The sequence below is a fragment of the Sipha flava genome, unplaced genomic scaffold (assembly GCF_003268045.1).
Source record: "Sipha flava isolate LNK unplaced genomic scaffold, YSA_version1 3_pilon_pilon, whole genome shotgun sequence".
Classification (NCBI taxonomy): Eukaryota; Metazoa; Arthropoda; class Insecta; order Hemiptera; family Aphididae; genus Sipha; species Sipha flava.
This window is the reverse complement of record NW_020273108.1, coordinates 139590-164119: the sequence shown is the minus strand read 5'-3', so window position 1 is coordinate 164119 and position 24530 is coordinate 139590. Positions and strand designations below refer to the sequence as shown.

The following is a 24530-nucleotide window of genomic DNA, read 5'->3' as shown; positions in this document are numbered from 1 at the left end:
CTAATTTAATTCCAATACCAGAACGATGAAAAAATAATATTCTACTCGAGTCCCGATTACAAACAAAAAAATACTATCAAGTCGGGAAATGTTGAACTATTTATTAAAATTTGACTATTCGAGAATAAAATAATAGCATACGAATTGAATCCGAGGATTATTTTGAGTAAAATATAAAATCAACGTCCAGTGTCCATACACAGCGGAAATTATACCACACAAAATCAATATATATTTCGTCATGTGACGTGCAACGTAGCGAGGGTATACATCAGCAACATCGTAACCCCGTCGATAGAGACAGTGGCGTATTTACGGAGAGGGATATGGGGGATAGATCCCTCCATGACCTATTTTGTTTTTTTATATAGGTAGTTAAGTTGTCTCATTTTCTGTATTTCTCAAGTATGATATTACTTTTAAGTATGTCTGCTTTCTAAATGTTCTAGTCGTGGTTATTGTACCGCTCTGATATACTATATATATCGTTGGCGGAATATGCGACTATCGGGCAGCAACCTATATATTATATGGTGCACTGTATTTTGTTTCTGCGAATCATTTTTCATGCAAGAGTGTTTATAATTAACCCGATAAGCAGTCGCTAAATATGATCACCATGGAATTACCTAGGGCGGGTTTGTTTTTACAAAATTTGTTACTAGTTTATTATATATTTGATAGGGTATATACAATACGGTCGTCAACTGCCAATTTACGGGTGTAAATGTATTATATATTTCATCCCTCCCTGTCAAAATTCCTAAATACACCCTGGATAGAGAGACCACCATAATTGTAGCGAACGCGAGTTAGTAGGTACACTCGTATTTAAAATTTTTTTTTTAAATGAAACTTGTTTGCGCAATTTGAGATTTCACATTTTAAGGCCGTGACAGGCGCTATCGGAACGAAAATCCATTACGATTATTGTATTGTTGGGCACGGGCTCGGACTCGCTGGGCTGCGCGAACGGACGCGCCGGCGCCGACAACAGATCATTCGCTTAAAATGCGTAGCACGTTGTCACGCACGTACGGCACACACACGCACACATTCGCATGGGCGTGGCCTCGTTCCGCTGCGCGGTCGGACGCGCCGCCGCCGCCGCCGACGTGAACTAAATCGATTTAAATGCGTAGTACGTTGTCACTCACGTACGCACATTCGCGCACGCATACAACGCACGAAGCGTGTACACGGTCCTTCCGGACTCGACATGGCTGCCGATGGGTGTTCGTAGATGACACGTAGAAATACGCGACCCTCGTCGACGCGTATTTGTGTTCATCGAACGTTTTCTACTTGATTTCAACTTGCTATTACGATACTATTACACACGTTGTATACATACGAATTAATTAAATATAAGTGTGTTGAGAGGCCGCGCGTACATCGGAGTAACCCATGTTAATCGAATTAAACCTGGTATATCGTTTACGGGCAGCGAACGTCACGTGTTCGAATTATGACGCCCGACACTCATGAGATTTATACTGAATTTTAGTACCGGTCTACAGTATAGAAACAAAACTAATCGATTAAAATGTTCATACGTAACGAAACACATCGGTCAAAAGTAATGCTCTGCACTGTGCGCACATTTGACGCGAAACGCGCTCCTCCGATGTACGCGCGGCCTAAAACGTCTACGTTACACAGTGGCAGCTGTGACAGAACATATCGGTGACGTTCGCGTTTCCGTGTGCCGCGCGATAAATGGACAATAAATAGAAATCATTTGTTAATACGATTTTTTTCGAATATTATAAATTTTTTTTCGCATATTTTGGTATTTTCAATGCATGATCAAGCGTTGTTTGAATATTTTTAAGAGCATATCATTGCGCTTACAACAATTTATAACAACCTTTATCAGTGCTACAAGCATGGGCTCTGATTATAATTGCATTCAAAAGTAATATTAATTACTATCCTTCGGTACATGTTTTTACCGGTCGCAAAATCATTTAAAACATATCGTTCACATGATCCGGACATCGTGTTAAAAAACATGTTCCGAAAATGCGGGGTATAATTGTTCGAATGGAAAACTGCAGTAAATAACAAAAATTAGACGGTCCGCGCGGCACGAATACTGGCTGTTGGCCCCCGAGATACGTCCGCCATGAGTTGTCGAGCCGCAACGCGTCGCTGCGATGATACACTTATTAGAAAATGCCGCTAGAGACACTAGTCGTGTCGCGGACAGTAATACGAGTACGATAAATCCTATGTATACATATACATATGGAGGCATTATCACACATAAATAATAGTATTATATATGATTCGATTAGACCGTTTGCGTTAACAAAATCAATGTAATGCAAAGACAAAAAGCAACAGATGAGCGTGGACGGCGAAACAGTGCAGCCAATGTATGTAGCGGCTAATTTTTCACGAACAGTAGATAACGACGAACGCTGATCGATGACCGTCGCCATTAATCGTAGTGTCACCAGGCAGCTACAACCATTCGGTTTGTAACCAACAAGTTCGTGCCCAAAATTGTCAGAAGATTAATTGCGTTTCTCATTCTCAATCATTCTTAATCATGGATCCAGGTACGTAAACGCTTTATTATAGTTGTACACCACCATCATTTTCTTATGCCGTTGATTGTTTTATCAACAATTATTATGACTCGCCCACTGTTTAATTGTATCTTCTGTTTCTTTCTATACACTGCACGCGGTTTTCTGTGAACCAAACAGTTGGCGTCCGTCGTTACTACTACGTCGCGAACCGTCGCCCGTTCTTATTGTTAACCAATTCCCGGCGTAACGCGCATTCGCGCGATAGCCGCTCTATTACGTTTTGCACACGCCTTCGTTTGGCGAGACGTATTCGTCGCGTCACATATTTAATGTTGCGTTTCATGTGACTTGCCGTTTATAGCTAACAAAATCGTCATTATTTACGTCGGCTGACGCCTTTTTTTTCCGTTCGGGTTGACTGATAGCGATTCACCGGAGCCGTTTTTCGAAACGACAAAACTATTTAGACTTGTATTAACTGCTCCACAGCAACTATCATGAGTGCGGTCCCAACTGTAGGTAAATTTTTATTTTTCCGATTATTAGATTCTTTCATTACCCAATTATACCTTAAACATTTTTAAGGTATTGCAACATTCATAGGAAAATCAACATTAACAACATTATTTTGGTACATCAAGTGCGACTGATTGTTTAGTGATTTTGGATTGCTTAATATATACATTGATACCACCTTATTCTATTCTGAGGTGTTAACTGTGCCTTTTGTTAATAATTTGTGAAACAAGTACAGGTTCATTATTCGTCACAATACTATGTACAAAAACGTATATATGGGTTTTGCTGTGCAAATATTTAGGCTTAGTTCTTGTTTTAAGTTTATTAAATTTGTTTTTAGATAATTAACATAACTGTATAATTCACTATGCTATAGTGTCACCACTTATACCATTATCATAATATTCTTTCTAATTCTTTTAAGTTAATTTTAAGTATCGATTTAAACATTACAGTTACCTTGGCTCTGGTTGTTCTTAATAGATATTGTTGTGTGCCATGAACTCAATGGTTCTCGTGTTGGAAAGAGTGGAAAGGGTATTTCAAATTCAACTCAACTTTAAATTAAATATTATTTATTGTAAAATTAATTTCAAAAATGCAATTTCAAAACTTAATTTAGTAATAAAACTAGGATACTGTTTGAAACCCCCTTATAAATCCCGATCATAACTTATAGCCTATTATGAATTCCTTTTTGTTTATTTCTCATCATTGTCAATTCAGTATTTACACATACATCAAAATTTGACAATTGATATACAATTTTATATTTGTGACTTGTGTTTTAATTACTTTTATATGCTCAACCCTGGACTATACATAATTTCTGATTGGTTAAACTCAGAATTTTGCTATTCGTGAAAATACCATTCACGTGTCTTAAAAATTAATTGATGTTAGATTATTGTGTGATTTGTATTAGTGTATAATTTTATTCATTGTACTACTATTGCCTATATGTAACGATTATAACAGGATTTTTTTAATGATTTTTGCTGACTGCACAAATGTATTCCTATTCCTAGATTGTTGTAGGGAATTAAAGTACACATATTGTCCATGAATTACCAAATAAATTAGTTATTTATACATTATTGATGCAATATTATTATTTGTAAATTATAATTAGTGATATGTTTATTTTAAATTCAATTGAAAAAATGAACTAGGTAATTTTTTTTTTATTATTTAAATAATTTTTGTTTTACACTTTTACTTAAAATAATAGTATGTATAGTAAAGACTAATGAATATTATTAACAATTTTAAAACAATTTTTTTTTTTTTTTAATCCACTGACAGTTTCAGAGTTGGATTATACTTTACTATCACTATCTGAAGTCACTTGGTCTGCTTTTTGGAATAATTCTGTGTTATCTGGTCTATTAATATTCATTATATCTTTCATTTTCATAAAATGTATAACTGCTTTTTTTATATCCCAATTAACTAATGCTGGCATATAATGAATATATAAATAGTAATTTTCAGTTTCTACTTATATTCTTGCTCTTTCAGAAAATTTTAGTTTGTTACTGTCCACATTTGCACATGATGGTTTAGTTGCCATTATTCTAGCTAATAGCTAATGCAATTTTTATGTTACAATATTCATTAGAAGTACATAATGGTTTAACTAAATCAGAGAGTTTCATGTTTCTACACTTCATAATATCTTCAGACATTAAAAGCTCTTGGTATTCTTGATTGAAGAGCAGTAAATTTAAATCATTGTATAATATATTGACACAATTTATTTTTATTTGAAGTTTACACAATTATATTATCCTATATAATAAATATAAAATAACAATGAGGAGTTTTTGTTGCACTGCACAATTATTTTTCTCATTGCACAAAATGTGTCTTACTGCACACTAAAAAAAACTGGATTATAATAAGAATTATTCAGATGTTCTAAATACTATTTTAAGTAGGCCCCAGCTCTTTCCTCTTTTATTTTCTAATATAAAACTAGTTTTTTTCATTATGCTCTGATATTTATGTGAACAATATTAAGTGTTTAGCTTAAATTTCCTCATTCGTTAAATCCTTTATGTATTAAAATTATTCTCTTACAAAGATTTTCAATATTAATTGTACAATTCAACTGTGAAGTGTAGTTATATATATATTTTACATAATTAATATTTAGATAACTATAAAATATATTATCTATACCTACATCATTAAATTTTGATAAATTTTATTTTCCTTATAATCTGAATTTTTCAGTAATTTTGTTTTTAATTATTTCTCCTTAAGTACCAAATTACCTCTATTCTAGAATTTAATATTAATAGTTCCTAACATAGTATTAACTTTGTTAAGGAATTAAAAACATTTTTAACAGACTAGTTTTTTTTTTTATAAATTATAAACAACACAAACAATATCTAATTTTTAATTAAATTTTAAATTATAAATTGAAAACTATTAATGCATACAAGTATTTAAATTGCATGTATTGATTTTTAATTTATAATTATATTAAAATAATAATGGTTACTAGTTACATGATATATGTAATAGCAATAATATATTGTTCTGTATTATTGAATATACAGTGTTAAACAGTATCTAGATATTTATGAAATGTATTAAATAAAATTAAATAATTTTCTTGACTAATCTACAATTTAATTTATGAGTTTTAAACATGTTAAAACCTTGTTTAGAGTGTAGTATTTTTTTTTTTTTTTTTGATTTAAACTACCAATTATTTTCATGTTTAACAGTATTGCCATTGTTTTTGTACTGGTCTTATAACCCATGTGAATAAATATTCTTCATTGGACAATGTTCTGTAAGTGTCATATCAGTTTTATACTGGGCTTATGGACAGTGTTATTACAGTTCAATGTTTGATTAATTTAACTGTACATCAGAGGTGAAAGCAGTTAGGTTAAGAAACACCATGCTCTCCAAAAAAAAAATTATATATGTTTTAACAGTTTATTATTATTATTATTATTTATTATAAGAATTAATTAATTGCAAATTTATGAGTATATATATTAAATAAAATCATAAATATATTAATATATAATAAATAAATATTTTATTTTTTATTTTATTAAATATTTTGTCTTTAATATCTGGTAAAAAAAAAAAAAGATTGTGGGATAAAACAGTTTTCTCTGCTTCTTAACATCTCTCCATAAAATGACGACTGGGTTTTATGAAAGCATTATTTTTAATATTTACAATACTAGTAATATAACTTGTTGCCTCTTATAGAATTGGTATTAGTCTACTTATAGATTGTATATAATCATGATATTGTTCAACTTTATTTTAATTCTTAATTAAACTTAATTTTAATATCATAAATTATGATACAATCAGGCCCTACATTAACCACAGACATTTGGGTGCTATCAAGTATTGCAACATAATTGCCATACTGTGAACTAAACTAATTTCATTATGGATAATAATTGTTTATAAACCAATTTAAATTGTTTTATACTGTATAGTTTCTTGATAATATTATTGTATATTTCAAATTATTTTTCATCAAATGCCGAGCAGTAAGAAATTTTAGAATATTTACTTCTGAATTTGAGTTTATGTATCATTCATTGTGAAACAAAACTCTGCTGTAGCATCAATATCTTTAAAATCATCATATCCTAAAGATTTGAAAAAATTAAGACCATTTCCTACATTATTATTCAACACTTATGTAAACTTAACATTTATTTTTTTATTTTAATGAAATATATGTTTATTTGTGTTGCAGCTTAAATCCTTCATTATTTTTTTTGAAACCCAACATTTTGATGTGGTACATCTTATTTATTTCTTTCTTGATTAAACAAATCCCCCATATCTCAGTGTTTCTAATCAGCTTAATCATATAAATCAAGCAAGTATCATAAAAAATATATAAGGTCTTGTTATTGTATGGATTTTCTGAGCTAAAATTTAATTCATCTTTTATATCAAATGAAGCTTCAAATTTTGAATACATTTTACCATTATTGTAAGCTCCATCAAAAGTAATTGAATGAACTTTGGCACCCGGATCACCCATGTGAATTATACAACATTTTAATAAATCATTCCTTTCCATTTATGTTTTTTTGAGGTTTAATTTAGGTCCGCTACATGAAAATAGCCTATTAACATTTTTTAAAGATCCAATTACTCCTATAGCCTTAAAATAAGTGCATTTTTTGTTTTATCCAATTGGTCATTTTCTGGGTCAATATTAGTACCCATATCAACAAAGCCATGCTTTTTTGTTCCATTCCATTGAATTTTTTCTCTTATGTTCATCTCTTGATCGTGTATGACACGATGGCCTTTTGTTTAAGCTTCGACATTTTCTGTCCTCTTTACTCTTTCTCTTAATCAAACCGTACTTAACTGACTTTCAAATTCGCCTGGGGTTTTGCACCTCCGAAATGGCTTCTATAAATGCAGGAGTACCCCAAGGAGGCATTTTATCCCCAATACTATTCAATAAATCACACATCCATATCAAAACAGTAACAACTCAAAAAATTGGTTTTTTTAGTTAAACGTATATTCAGATTCTACAAACGAAATTACATAAATCAACAAAACAGGTTTATCTTTAATATTCTCCGTTAGATGACAATGCAAGTACATTTTATTGAATGAATGATACCAAGGTATCACCAACAAAACCGACTTTCCTGAAAAAAGCGTGAGTTTTAGTTGTTACTGTTTTTATATAGGTAGTGATATATGCCTCCGATCAACCCGTTACGCAAGACACCTTAGTCGTCGATTATGCCGATGATAAAGCTATAATGTCGATCCATGAAAATCCAGTCATAGCGTCATCCAATCCCATCTCAATCAAATCTCACAATGGTATACCAAATGGAGAATTAAACTAAACCACAGTAAATCAATTCACACTACCTTTTCTCGCAAACATGGATTTTGTCTGACTGTCACAGTTAACAATATACCAATTCCTATTTCCAACTCAGTAAAATATCATGGCCTTATTCTAAATAAAAGATTAACTTGGAGCCAACACATCAAATCAAAAAGATTAATTTTAAATTCTAAATGACCGATCACTCATAAATTTAATTACAAATAATAAATTTTCATGTAAAAAAAACTAAATTATTAATACACAAATCACTGTTAAAATATATATGGATCTACGATTTACAGTTATGGGGTATAGCCAAAAAAAAGGAACCTTAATAAAATTCAAGCCTATCAAAATATAATACTAAGAAAAGTAACAAACACCCAATCTTACATTTCTAATCATGGCTTTCATAACGATTTACGAATGAAAAAAATAGGAGAAGAATCTGTAATTTTTTATAGATTCTCTGCACGTCTAAACAAACACGAAAATCCAATGATCCAAAGTCTAAATTCCTTAACGCTCCCTGAAAACCCTCGCAGGAGGTTGAAAAAAGGTGGTGTAGAGACCTCTTAAAATAAAAATATATTAAAAAAAACAATTGCACATTATTCCTTTTAATAAATTTCCTCCCTTTTTTATACATTCTAATTTTTTCAATATAATGGTCACCTTAGGGTGACTTCTTAATCAAGCTCATTCATGTACTACTAACTACTTTTTACGCATATACTTATAGTGCTATACAGTATAGATTGTATATATCTCATAAAAAATGAAAAAAAAAATGTTTATCTCATCTAAAGAAATGTTACAATCAATAGTTTCATTCTTTACTTTCTCCTGTATAAATTAAAATGCTTCTTAAGTAAAACCTCGATTCCCATTCTCACTTTATACCATTTACTTATTGTTTGATGATTTGGAAGTATTTTTTTAAAATGTTTACAAAATTATAAACTTTATATTAGTAAAATTATAATTTGTTGGCAAATTAACTTGGTTTTTATGTAAATGAAATCTTTTTACCCTTCATATTAAGCTCAAATAAAGTACACAATGATTCAGAACCAATAGACTAAATAAAGAAATGATATAAAAACCAAATTAAATTAAAAACATTTAAGATTTCTTTTTCTGTTGATTACTGGAAATATTGTAGGAATATATGCAAGATTTCATACATCTTTTGACCATTTATTACTAATGAAATTTGTGCTATATTTATTCAGATACTATAATCTTCCATTACCATAAAAAATGTTCATTGAAAAATGTTTAAATCGTATTGTAGCAACTAAATATGAGAATTTGTATCACATATATTAAAAAAAACTTTGTACCATAAATTATATCAATAATGTATTTATATTAGATATTTATAAATTATGTATATTATAAATGTCATTGAAATTTCAACTTGAAAGTAATAGATTAAAATACTTTTCAAAGTAATTAAAAATTCTATAGCATTAAAATTACTTACTCAAATAAATTAATTGCTTTAATCCATTTATTTTTTACATCTTACACATATTATCAATTTTGAAAATTATAAAACTTTTGTTGTTTATTTTGTATGTATTATTACATTTTACATTAAAATATATTTTATTGGAATTGCATATTTTCATTTTATTTTTGAAGAGTAATTGACATAATTGCAAAGTTGATTGTTAAAATAGTTTAAACTATAAATCGTAAGATGTATGCACATTGCACAATTGCAAAACAGCGTTCAGGTACAAATATATATATATATATATATATTTATTATCAAAATATGATTATCTCCCCTTACTATACAATGTCTTCTAGGAGCGCCTTAATCTATTTGCATGACGTCGATAATACCTATACCCAACTAATACATATATCTACGCATTTTGTAAATAGTTTGTTTTTTATTAAAATATTAACTTGAGAGGAATTACTGGTTCTGGACAGATATAGAATCAACATTTTTAAATTTTACGACGGAAATGTATTACCAAAAATGATTGATTCATGGTTTGACCAAAAACTTGACACTCAGAACAGGCTTTTAAATTATAATTATTATCTTTTTCATTATTTTTCAAAATTTTTAAAACGTATACAGTAATCTAATTTTTAAATATTTATAGCACGGAGATTAGCGCATAGAAAAATGTTAAATGGTACGCATGGGCATCGGAATAATGGGAGCAATGCCCCCACGGACATTTTCCTAGGATTTACGCTCCCGTGACTAAAATACATAGGCTATCTTCTACATTAATTTTTATGTTGAATATAGAAACTAAACTCAGATGTATTTAAAAAACGGTCTGTTTTTAAGTATTAACATACGGCAAATCAGTGTTTCCCAAACTTTTTATCTTTACCGCCCACTTCCAAAAAAAAAAATTTGACAGTCACCCACTTAAAAAAATATTGTTACAAAAGATGCAATGAAAAATGAAATTTATTGTTTATACATCTATATATATATATATATATATATATAGTATAGGTACAAATGAAAAAAAATATCTTAATGAGATGGATATGGTTGGTGTTGTGCTAGAAGTTAGGTTTTTTGGGTTTTTATTAGGTTTTATTAGGATATTAGGATATTTTCGTAGGCAGAATTTTTAAATCCCCAGGATAAGTTATTTATAACCGTTGTCTTTTTTTAGTGAGTAGATTGGTTACTGTACTAAATCCACGTTCAACTAAGTAGGATGATATTTATGCGACCAAAAATATTTGTAAACAGCCCATAATCCAGGATAAAGTATAGGTATCTACTTTTATAGCCAGAATACTTGGTAACATTCCTTGAACTTTAATTTTAATTCCTTATTTGTAGTTACTTCTATCAATTCTTCTAATTTTGCAGAATTTATGGTTTTTGTATTTGAAAATGGATCTAAAACCCATTTGGGTATGTCTATTTTAAGAATGTCGCCCCCTTTTTGTAGTGAAATGCCCCCCAATTAAGTTTGTAACTTCCATTGCCCCCTGAATAGCTCTAGCGCCGCCAAGGGGGCGATATCGCCCGCTTTGGGAAACACTTTCGGTAAATTAATAGTTTTATTTAGAAATAACTTGCATGTACTACGTATGTAGTAGTTAATATTTTATGTAATATATGAGGTATGTATATAAGAATAAGATAACATGGAGACAATTACCCCTTATTTAGAAAATAGAAACGATTTAATATTTAACAGCAACACCCAAAACAGATTAGCTTTTAGAATAAGAAATCCATTATCGCGACTGTACAATAGATTTGTAATCTAATATATTTCAAAAATCATTTGATTACTAACAACCGATGTGATTGGACACAGTCGTTATAATATAATAATATAGGTATAGTATTATACCTTCCTCTGTATGTGTAGCTGTGCTCAGCCCCCACGGTTCAAAAATTGTTCCGGCGCCACCGGCTTGACGTAGCATACTAGATGAGGAAATAGAGTGGTAGAATTACACACACTAGTAATCATTTACTTTGTACACGTTTTCACGTCGTTCTTGCACGCATGTGACAAATTGCCAATATTCAACTTTTTAAAAACGACTCAGATCGTAACCCTTTAACAAAATACTATCCAATTATTCAACCATTTTTAACGAAAATCATTTTTCACTTCTGAGTAACTTACTTATTCAATTCAAATAGCCATTTATTGTATTATTATATTGTATTTATTATATTAATATATTTACATATATTGTAATCGCAGTCCGAGCTTTTCATTTTTTTTTTATTTGATGGAAAAGTAAAATTAGCAGATGATATCCACAAGTTCGTAAGAACCTACAAAAAATCATTTATTTAGAATAAAATTATATAATAACCTCTATAAATGAATATATTATATTTCTTAATATTTATCGTTTAGCACATTTGAATAAAAATTAATTAAAAGAAAAGCAAGCTCACTAAATGTTTGTGTCAGCATCAGATAAATTATTTTTATTTGCAAAGCAACCAATATTATTTAAGCGATTAAGTGCTTTTAAGCTGTCGATCTAAAACAACTGTCAATATTTTATTATAATGTTATTAATTATTTATTGTAAATTTATCTAATATAAAGATGTAATGTAATTCAGATTTATTTTTGGTTTTTTTTTTTTTTAAATGTCCTGAATATCAAGCTCATTATTTTATATTATCGCTACATCTAAAAATTAAAAAATGTGTAGTTTATATAGTATAATTTAGTCATTCTCACCTGGGTATGATTATCAGGTAATACTCATCACTAGATTTATTTAGTTTTTTGGAAAAATAAAACGCTATTGTATTTCTATTTTTTATTTTACGTAGACTATGACTTTGGAAGAAGACATCGAGACGTTGAGGGAATAAGGAGACCAATGACAACAAGCGATGATATTATAGGTGTAGCCAAGAACTTAAAATATTTAGGATAATTTGTACAAAAAGACGGAGGCTTTGACATGGATGTAAAACAGAATTAAATGCGGTTGGATGAAATGAAGAGAAACATCGGGCGTTTTATGTGATAAGAGAATTCCAATAAGGTAGAAAGGTAAATTGTACAGGAGTGTAGTGAGATCAACTACTGTATGGTTTGGAGTGTTGGGTGGTTGACAGGAAAATATAACAGAGTATGAGTGTTGTGGAAATGAGAATGCTAGGATGGAAAAGTGAAGTAACAAGATTAAATAGAATACAGAACGATTATGTGAGAAGAAGTATTGATGTAGTATCGATAGCGGTCAAAATGAGAGAAAATAGATTGAGATTGTTTGAATATGTGATGATGTGAAAGAAAACAATAGAGTAAAAGAGTTTATGAATGTTGAAGGAAAAAGACGTAGAGGAAGACCAAAATATATATGGTTTGATACTATTAAGAATGATATGAAGGTCGTTGGTGTATAAGTAGATGTAGAATATCGAAACTAGTGGAGATTCAGGACAAAAGTGGTCGACTCCAAATAGCTAGGAGTAAGGTAAAGGAGAAGAAAATATAATATACTTAAAAAAGGAAATTACCAATTGTACGAATATAGTAGTTAATAGGTACATTCGTCTAGAAAATGCAACTCATTAGGATAAATTGGGGGCATCTGGCACACACTCCGAACCTCTGAACTTCAGAACATCTAAACCCTGGTGCCGATTTCTTTACTGCTACCGCTGCCCACACCCACTACTGCAGACTCTCACCTCACAACCTTTACAACTACGTCTGGCTCCCCCCCACCAAAACCCACGGCATTTTCCGAATTACGATATGAATTGAATGGTGTGGAAAAAACAAAAATTAAAATACCCTGGAGATTCGTCGTGTTTGAAGGGCTACTGTTCACATACACCCAATGATTTGAATGAACTTCAGAACGGTGCTTGGGATATGACCGAGGAAAACAATAAAGATTTCATGACGGACTATAAATTTTCTGGGTGTATTCCACTGAAACATTTATTCGAGCTTGATATTTCAAGCGATTAGGATATTAAACAAAGTATGAAATGAAAGACAAATAATATAATAATATAATAATTTCATTATTCTTTATTTTGAAATAAGTATAATGCGAATTATCATTATCTTTTAATAACAACAAATCAAAGTGACTTGTCTTTTCCTCAACTACTCGCAATGGAAAAGATGATAACATCTTTCTTCTTCTTTAAACCGTATATGTTGACCAAAATATTTTTGTTTATTTTTTTTTTCTCTTTATTTGAAATATACAATCTATACCTTAGAGCAGTGTTTCTTAAACTGTGTTCCGTGTAACCCTTGGGTTCCGCGAAGATCACTTCAGGGTTCCGCGAAGCTTAAGTAATTTTTTAAAAAATTTTAAGAAAATTACTTTAAAATTTCCAACTTAAGGTTAGCAATGTTGAAAAACTGTTTGCATTATAGAAAAAAAAGTCTTTGTATATTAAATAACATGTATAAGCGATATGGAATAGTCTACATTTATATTTCGGTGCACATCACTGCGCATGCATCGTTACCATTTTGTAATATATCACATAAACTCCGCATACAAGGTTTTTTTTTACACCTTAATTCCACACATAATTTTTTTTTTTTTTAACACCCTAACTCCGCACATCATTTTTGTATATATTTTTGTACATAATTTAAAAAAAACAATCGGTATTCTATCAATTAGCCATTGTTATATAATTCTATGTTTTTATTTATAAATTCCATATTAGTTTTTTGTTTAGTTCTAACTATCCTACTTCATTATTATTAGCAGAATTAATTCGTATGTAAGAATCCGTCTGTGTAGCTAATAAGTTTTTAATGAAAACTGCAATATTTAGATGTAGGTACTGAAGTAAATAAAATACCAAATTTTGCATGAAAAGACTCATAGTCAATTATTGTTCTCTCCAGTATTGCTTCTTTTTTGGCTCAAATACTGGGTGGAAATATTGTATCGTTTTTTATGTATATTTTTTCTAAGTAAGTGATCATTTTTTTAATTCGTGAATCTTGGGTTGGTCGTTTTTAAAGTAATTTTCAAAACATAGTTTTATGCTATGCGGACTTTCGGTAATAAAAATATTTTTAGAATGCGGAGCTACGGTACTTTAATTTTTTTAACCGTGCCGAATTACGGTGCATGCGGAGTTGCTGATTTACAAAATAATTTTCTTCGCGCGGAGCTACGGTGCGTCCTTATATTTAGTCTAATTAAAGTAATTATTATTAAAGTATTATTATTATATATTTAGATATTTTTTAATTATTATAATTTTAATTTTAAAACATTTTTTGAATTAAATACCTTTAACACAATATTATATGATTATAATTTATTTACAAAAAATCCTAAAAAAAGCTAAAAAAAAAGTAGGGGTTCCACGATAAATGTGGACATCAAAAAGGGTTCCACAGATAAAAAAGTTTAAGAAACTCTGCCTTAGAGGCACAATGAGTATATATACACATTACATTAATACATCTAAAAAAGAGAACTAACATAACATATGTATTTACAAGAAACACGAGATGTGAGAAGCCATCAAGGACACTCACTACGAATTTTTTTTTACAATTTATTTTATTTTATTTTTATTATTTAAATTTGGATAGGGGGGATGAGAAGGTCACGACCCATTTGCATTTGAGATGCCTAGGAGGATTGCCAGGAATGGTCGGGACTGCGAGATCGCGAATTAGTGGATTACTGTTAGAGGACAGACGGTTTTGAAAGCGCTTATAATGTACTTTAGCTTCTTCCTGGACAGTTTTAATTTTTAAATCACAGTGGATAGTGCTATTCGAGACGTACAGTGGAGCATTGATTAGTTTTCTGAGGGCTTAGTTTTGGAAGGTTTGAATATTATTAAGGTTCGATTTTTTAGCATTACCCCATAGCTGGATGCTATATATCCATACTGGCTTTATTAGGGATTTATAGATAAGTAGTTTTGTATTTAGGTTAGTATATGTGTTTTTATTAATGAGTGTTTTCAGCAAACGAAAATGAGCGTTAAGATTTAGACGCTTAGGTTTTATATGTTGAGCCCAAGTTAGCCTACGATCTAGGAGTAGACCGAGGTATTTAACCGTTTGTGAATTGGGACTTTGGGAGCCAAAGATGGAGACAGCAGGGCAAGGTAAAAGCCTATGTGTGAACGTAGTATGCACAGATTTTGTTTGATTTATTTTTAACCTCCATTTTGTACCAGTCTTCTATGAGAGATAGATGATTTTGTAGGTAGCTAGATGCTGTAATTGGATCAGGACTTATAGAAATAATTACCTTATTATCAGCATAGTCGGCGATTTGAGTGTGGTGTGTGATAGGAAGGTTTGAGGCATATATATTGTAGAGCAAAGGGGAAAGAATGCCTAACCTAACCTTGGAGGACACTCCAGAGATTTTGGCTATGCATGAAAAAGTATCACCGAAACGAGTGCTGAAGTATCTGTCAGAAAGATAAGACTTGATGATTAGAAAGTAGACCGGATGTAAAAATTTCTTCAGTTTGTAAAAGAGCCCGTCATACCAGACGCTGTCAAAAGACTGAGATATATCTAGAAAGGCACACGTGCAGTATAATTTTTTTTCAAGTGCAAAGAAGATTGAGTCTACCAGTCTATGAGCTTGATGAATTGCTGAGTGGGCATTGCGGAAACCAAACTGGGAGTCAGGAAGAATAGAATTTACTATTTATAGACTTATTGGTCGAGAAGAGGAGGTGGAGTCGGAAATTTTATAGGGTTTGGGGACCAGAATAATGATTGAGAATTCCCAAATCAATGGGTAGTAGGAAAGTCTAAGAATAGCGTTGAAAAGATGTGTGAGGTGAGTAATTGCTTTTTTGGATAGGCACCTGGCAACATCAGCTGTGATAAGATCGAACTCAGGAGATTTATTAGGTGGGTATTTGTCAATATTATATTTCACTTCATTTAGGGGGAAATGTTTGACAGGGTAGCATACTGGGAAAAGGGCATTAAGAAATTCTTCAACAGTATTTAACTTATGAGGAGAGTAAATATCGGAATGAGGGACAAAAATATCAGAAAGATGTTGTTTAAATACTTCAGTTTTATCCGAATCAGTAATTGCCATGCTACCATCAGGTTTTTTGATTGGAATATTTAGGGCTATAGTTTTGCAAACACGTTTTGTTACTCTCCATAGACTACCGTCTATTAGAGAAAGGTTTGTTATGTAACTGTCAAAAGAGTTGGATTTTTGTTTAGCTGGTAACTTTTTGAGACTATTAGACAGTTTGTTATAAATTTGCTTATGGAAGGAAAGCTAAGAGTGCTGGTAAAGCGCTTTAGCCCTGTGTTTTATAACTATAATCTCACGGATGTAGTCCGGGGTGAGAAACGAATTTGAAGGGGGAGTAGTTGGTTTTGATGATGACCAGGCCGACGATTTGATAATGTTTGTAAAATTGTTAGCAGCTGAATCAAGGTCATATTTTGATTTAAGTTTGACATTAAGCTTAATACGATGATCTACAAGGTCGTGAAATGGGAGTTTATTTGTGGTGCAATTAAATAACTTTGGAGAAACAAGACGTAGAGGTGGAGAGACATTTAGAGTTAAAATTATTGAGGAATGATCGAAATTTAGGTCTAAGATGTTAACAATTTTACCATGAGTATTGCTTGGAATTTTTGCCACAAAAATATCCAAAATATCAGGATTTTTACGAACTGAGGTTGGCCAATATGTTGGGTCAGGTGGAGCAAAAATTTTGAAATTTTTTCGTGATACAAAGTTGTGAAGGATTGAACCACGGGGGTTGTTTGCGCGACAGCCCCAGGAGTGGTGCTTTGCGTTAAAGTCACCTCCAATTATAAAATTGTTACGAACTATGTTAAAGTAATTAGCGTAATGATTTACTGTGAACTTATGTTTTGGAGGGTAGTAGATAGCAGCAGTGGTAATTGGAATATTATTTAGTTATACAGTAATTTCCATGATTGAAGATGATCAAGATAAAAATTTGGAAGGGGTTCAAAAAGGACTGTTGATTTAATTAGATAATTAGAATGGCAACACCACCATGGGCTGTACCGTCAGGGTGGTTGGTTTTTAAAAGCTTGTATCCGGTGATATGAATAGTAGAATATTTAGTGAAATGTGTCTCAGTGATTAGGGCAATGTCGATGCGTTTGTTAATAGAGCATTTTGCAGTTCGATGATTTTTTAAATCATTAGCATTAAATAGTAGTATTAATAGAGATTTATTTGTAATTGAGTTGTAAGGCATTATGGTTTGATAAGTAGCATTTTTATTACTTTGGTAAGTAGGGACTAGAGAGGATTTATTACAGATTTAAATTCCTCAAGGAAACTAATGATAGTGATATTTAAATCAGTAGTTGATTCGGAAGTCTTGTTATTGGTAACTCTGCCAGAAGTGACTATTCGAAATGACTATCTTTAACATTTGAAGAATTTGGTCTCGTGTATGTTGGTACAAAGTTATCTTTAGAAAATGGTGTTTTGGCACGTTGGAGGTTTTTGTAGATGGTACATCCTTTGTAACTTACCGGGTGATCGCTCGAGCAGAGTGCGCATTTTGAAGGATCCGAACGTGGATTTGGACATTTAGGTGACTTATGATCGGTACCGCAATGAACACATCTCGGAGGGTAGCCGCAGTAGGTTTTAGTGTGTCCATACTCTTGGCAATTATTGCATTGACTTAGGATTTTGGTCTTGTTGGGTTCTTCAAATCTAACTTGTGTGTAAAATTGATGTAAGTTGAAAATATAATTTGATTGGATTTATGGCTCCAAGTCAACAAAAAAAGAGGAAGTGGAGCTTTGGTCACTTTGTGAAGCACATTTATAACACATCTGACATAAAACAAGCGAATTTCAAGTTCATCTTTAATTGTGTTTGGATCAGTGGTTGGGTGCAGGTTTCGTATGACGACACGGAGAGGTTTGTCTCCTTTAAGTTGATAAGTGTGGAATTCTGCGCCTTCATCTTTTAAAAAATGAATTAGGGATCGATAGGATTCCGGGTTAGCTATTTGAATTTTCAGACGGTCGGCGGATGCTTTACAAAATAAGTTATTCACACCTATAGTTCGATGAATACTTTTGATGGGTGTAAGAAGTTGGTTATACCTCTTACAAAGATCGGAGGGGGAGGTTTGAAAACATTATTATGGTTGTCGTTATCCAAATTTGGAGGCAGTGTTGTGTCAGGACCAGTTTCAACATCTTGAGAAAGGATTTGAAAACGAATTGTTGATTGGAACAATTTTGTTTTTTTGTAATTATGTGTCTGAGGAGTTTTGGAAGTAGCACTCACAGATGATGCTTGCGTGGAGGAAAAGAGAATTATTTTGTTTTTAATCAGGGTAAAGGGGGTAAATTTTGAATTTACGTCCATATTCGAAATGCTATGCATCGGATAGGTTTGAGTATTATTGTTTATGCGTATTTGTATTGGGTTTGAACTGTTGATTAGCATTAGTGTTTTGTTTGGTTTTTGTTGACGGCATAATTTATTAATGAGCGAGTGGTAGTGGGTAGTTATGATTATAATAACAGTAACTAGACCACCTGGCGGCGGTCAGCAGATAAGATAACCGTAATGAAACAGTTACGTAATTACACTGTGGCTTACGTGTAACCAAATAATAGAGCGTTTTGAGACTTAAGCAATATACAGACTGCCTAATAAACATTAAGCATGGAAAGTTTTATAGAAAACAATATTTTTATAAATTAACGGTAAGTTTAGCACTGTTGATAATAGAAGTTTAACGCAACTATTTGCATTGACACTAAGACATGCATTAATTAGGTAGTTAGGAAGAAAGGGAGTGCGAGATATGTGCGTATCAGTCGACTGCCACCGCAGAACTGTGACAGAAATATTGATATTTTTTTCAAATATTTTAACGTAATTGGTGTTGGGTATGATATTTCAGTGAAATTATATTTATGTTCACGAATAAAATAATTTTTTCCGATTCGTTGTTTGTTTTCCCCAATTACATGTTTTGATAATATATCGCACTTAAAACATTGATGATCTAAATTTTAATGATTAATTACTGCTTTTTTTATTGGCAATATCTATAGGTAACTCAATAAAAGAGGTTGCACCTAATGAAGTATAGTTATATACGCCTAATAATATTCCATCTATCAACTTCAGAGTAAACCCGTTACCTTTCCCCTGATAAGCTTCCTCCTCAGTTAAAATTGTAATCATCGACAATTTCCTTTACATCAGTATTATTACAAATCGCCCTATCCCGATATCTTGAAAGCTCTGTTCACGGACGAATTTTAAATATTAAGTTTGTTATAAACATATTCCAATTTAAGATTCAATTTGATAGGCAGAGATATTTATTTTAATATTTCTATGAATTCGGATTTTATAGAGCTGAGAAATTCTGAATGATTATTAGTGTTTTTCTTATAACACCATGTTATATAGTTATTAAAAGATAATCCCACAATAACAACCCAACGGCTTTACCAACCAAATCTAGCTGTGACCTTTTATTTCGTCTATTATGTGTCGTATTTTCGTTCGTAACATAGTTAAAGAGACCTACGAAAGAAATTTATTCTGTCATTATTTATATATAAATACAAACTAGAATATAATATTTAAAAATAATCTTACCTACATTCTCACATAAATCAGCTGACTCTTTGCTATCCGCAACAAGGTCAAGCAATTCGTCATAATTAGGCTTAGGGACTTCTTGCATTTGCATACTTTTTTTAATTATTGTTAAATATAGCGGAATGCCAAATAAATTCGTTTCTCGGAGCCATGATATCAGATCTAAAATTTGAATGTGCATATTTTTGCATATTTGATAGATTTTGCAGAGTGTTTATTTTAACATTATTATGCTTATGTTGCATATTTTGACCAAATTTTTCAAATTTTATTATTTAAAATTAAAAACTATAGATACATATAACTATATATGCATATTTCAACCGATCGAAAAAAGGACTTTTAGTAATATGCTATCTGCAAACTACCTCCCATATCCCGTTATAATTTTTGTGTAAATATGAATAATACCATTGATTATAAATAGGTTAGTCTAACCTAACCTAACCATTGATTACAAATACTAGTATTTATAATCAATGATAATACTATAAACCCGTATTGACCATATAACCCACTGAAAATTGTCCGGATGTCGATAAAGATAATAGTCGATATAGAATAATAAATTATTTGTCTAGTGTTCAGTTCAGTCCAGGGGCGTATTTAAACTTACTTCTAGGCGGGGATGACTCAATTTTTTTCTTTAATTCAGGCTCAAAATTTACAAGTTAAATTTTTGGTAATATTTATATCAGGTGAATCCTTAATATTTGTGTTTTTTTTTTTTTTTAATTTAATGCTGGATCCACTTAGAATGAACTTTGTGTAGTTCTTTTTAAACACCTATCTGTGTTTTGAAAGTTTTGCTTGTTTTTTTATCTAATTTTTTACTGAGTATGGACTGGATCTTCAATCAAAATAATACATATTATCTATCGTTATGGGACATATAAACGTTATAAGCGTGTAACGCTATAAATAATTTAAACGTTATTCAATTTAAGCGTTTAAACGTTTAAAAAAATTTCCATTTACCGTTATTGACAATTAAAACGTTATGAAAAATTAAGCGTTTTGTGTTATTTAAATTAGCGTAAAATTTGATTTGATTTGACGTTTTCAAATATAGTAATACTATAAAATAAATCTTAATTTTTGTTTCTTAATAAAATACCCATTGCTTATATAAAAATTGTCTTGGTCTAAAAATTATCGGGGGGGGGGGGGGGTTGATTGCCCCATTCCCCCCCTCAAATACGCCACTATTTCAGTCGATTATTATCCGTCGGTTTTTGTGTCTCGCAACCACACAATGTTGAATCATACGTAAAACGTCGTACGCGATAATTTGTAACATAATGTTATGCCGAAATTACAACAGTCCACGAGTAGTCGACTGCAAAATTTTGTTTCGAAGTTTAAAAATATATTTAAATCCGATGGATACGTTTTATTTTGTGTACTATCTGGTCATTTTTTTTTTTTTTTATTGCATATGAATGCATATTTTAATGATTTTAGAAGTATATTTGCATGCATATTTGTATATTTTTTAGAGCTATAAGTCCCTAAGTCTAGTCATAACCATCGTCAAACCATTATTTTTCTGAACGGTCGTTAATGGCTTGAATGTCTGGTACAATTATTTATGGAGATATTTCATATGTCTCCCCTGGTTGGTCACTGGGCGTGGTTTACGCACGTGATATCTTGTGATTGGTCGCTGGGTGTGGCTAAGAGCTCAGCTACACACTTAGACTATAACGATACCTGATGTGAAGTACTGTATTTTTTTTAATTACAGTCGTACCTATCTCAAGCTGGTAGGCAAATTTTTAATTGTCATTCTTTAATTAATTATACACGTATAGGCGTAAAATAGCTTTTTAATATTTAAATACTTTTTTAAGTATTGGTCGGCTAATATTCCTAGGAACGCTGCGTCGGTGGCATGTATTCAAAATAATTTTCCATATATATATATGAAAATAATTAGTATTAATATAGTAATAAGTATTAGTAATAACTAAATTTGTGTGTGTGTGTGTGTGTGTGTGATATAATATCGAATGGCACTCATGAATACGGAACTAAGTACAAAAGAAATATCGAAAAAAACATTCCTAAATTTAATAAACAATTTGGCACAAATATTTCTATTCCTATAACATTTAATCTATTTATAATTCTAAAAATTAATATATAGTCGACTCGATAAATCAAACCTTCCATAATTCGAAGAAAATTTTCGTTTTCTTGAAAATCTCATGGTAAGTCGAATAAAATCCATTAATTTAGGTGCATTCGAAACTTAAGATAATCAGAAATCTAACCTTAGGTAATTTGAAATAAAATTTGAAAAAACTGACCACTAACAAGTGATGTTTGATTTGTAGTTTCATTCGTATTACACTCGAAAATGCGAAGTTAATTCACCAAATGTATTTCTTATAATCATTCAGTTAGTAATTTACTATACAATTGTGTATTAATTTAAATTATTTTCGATAAATATAGAATTATTATCGTAAATACTTTTTATTTCTAGTTCCTTCAGATTTCTTTCAATGTAGTCTTCAATTTCTATACTGTTCTCACTTATTTTTTAATAACTTTCATCGTGTTTTACAGTATCGCCGTTTTATTTGCTTTGTTGGTGACTTAAATTATTTTTACGCGTATGCCACCTAATAATTGCACAACACTTCAATTTCATTTGAGTCGTTTTTCTGATCGGTTTAATACTTTGGATTTATTATTTAACTTTCTTTAATGCAAAATTATGACCTTCACTAAATCCCGTTTCTACCTATATCATAAAACTTTTTTAATGATAATAGGTTTTATCATGTGATTATCAAAAATCTCATCCAGAATCATCGATAAAAACTTATATATGTGCACTTATACGTCTCATTTTGGAGTATGGTGTTGTATTTTGGATGCTTCATACTACTGATAATTTAAGATCGCTTAAATGTGTTCAAAAGATATTCTACGTTTTTCTAGCTTTATGCTAAAAATGACTTGTTCACCTCATAATTATACACCGGTCGCTACTAAACTTGTTCTGTCTTCCTTAGCTCAACGTACAGCAGGTATTCATTTCTTTGCAGGATTATTAAACAATAACATTGATTTCACCTGTCATATTTTCTCTAATCTGTTTTTTAGTTCCATTTTTAAATCCCACGTGTCATCACCAAGTATATAACCAATAAACCTAATTAATTATTAATTAATGGCTTATTAAAAAGTATTATGTTAATTGTCAATGCAGTTCCTGCTTTTACCAATTCTTATTATTTTTTTGAATATAATCTGTATATTATAAATCAAAGCTCTCCTAACTACGGCTCGCGAACAAGTTTTTAATGGCCATAAAAAAACGACGATTAATTTTTAATCATATGTAGCATCCAAAGTTTTTTAAAATATTTATGAGTATTTCTATACAATTAAAAATTAAATGTGTACATTTTGACCCATTAAGAGCTTTTGATACTTAATGTGGCCCTCGAGTGAAAAAGTTTAGAAACCCGTCTTATAAGTTATGGCAATTTAAATTATTTTCAAATTTTTTATGCAAAATAATTTTGAAAATTCAATAAGTATTAAATATTATAATTGTATGTTAATATGAGCTATATAAAAATATACTCCGTTATATTAGTAATCATGATTCAGATTTTTCTTTGTGGTTGTAAACTTGTCTACATTTATTCCTTATTTGTATGAACTTATGTATTCATTTTATTTTTAGGTGTCGTTCAAGCTTCTTCAAGTCAAACATCAAGCCAACTCAATCCACTACATATGATCTTAAGAGGCTGTTTTGTTTTTATTGACATTGGACGAGATTTAGCTCCGAATTATGATACTCTAAACGATAAATTAATTCAATTAGGCGCTAAAATTGAAAAAACATTAAGTAATAAACTTACGCATATTATATTCTTCAAAGGTGTTCTTAAAACAAAAAAAGTGGCTGCGAAACTGAATATCCCATTGGTTTCACCCCAATGGGTATATTATTGTTACAAAGAGAAAAAAAAACTAAATCATTCAGACTATCCACCTTTATGTATATGTGCTTACTCATTACAAAATATAGTAATGAGAAATCGTGTGGATGTAAATGAGATTAAACACCGTGACCCAAACGCCGCTCCTAGGCATAGCATTGAGGAAATTATTGATGAATTGAATTCGAGTTTAGAAGAAATTCATGAAATTGATAAATACATAAGCATTGCAACAGGAAAAAATGTAGAAGACATGTGAAATGCTCCTTCTATTACAATTATTTTATAACAAAATCTACACTTTTAGTTAGTCTAATCTAACTAAACTTTATACTTAAAATTATTATTAAAAATACATTATTGTTAATATTTTAATATTTCTTTCATTTATTTGTTTTTTTATAATTGTAAATACTGGTAAATTTAGTATTAAGTACAAATATCAGTTACTTTAATCTAAACTGGAGTCGAATTTTATGATAATGATTGTAAAATATTTTGTTTATTTTTATTAATATAACC

At 30.8% G+C, this 24530-nt stretch overlaps 1 protein-coding gene across 1 annotated transcript; it reads left to right on the top strand.

The window, feature by feature from the left end:
• The first annotated feature begins 2310 nt into the window (after nt 1–2310).
• Nucleotides 2311–24338, top strand: LOC112688692 (microcephalin-like). Its single transcript, XM_025562016.1, has 2 exons — nt 2311–2567; nt 23747–24338. The coding sequence occupies exons 1-2, from the start codon at nt 2558–2560 to the stop codon at nt 24265–24267; spliced, it is 531 nt and encodes a 176-aa protein (XP_025417801.1). The 5' UTR covers nt 2311–2557; the 3' UTR covers nt 24268–24338.
• Nucleotides 24339–24530: the final 192 nt, after the last annotated feature.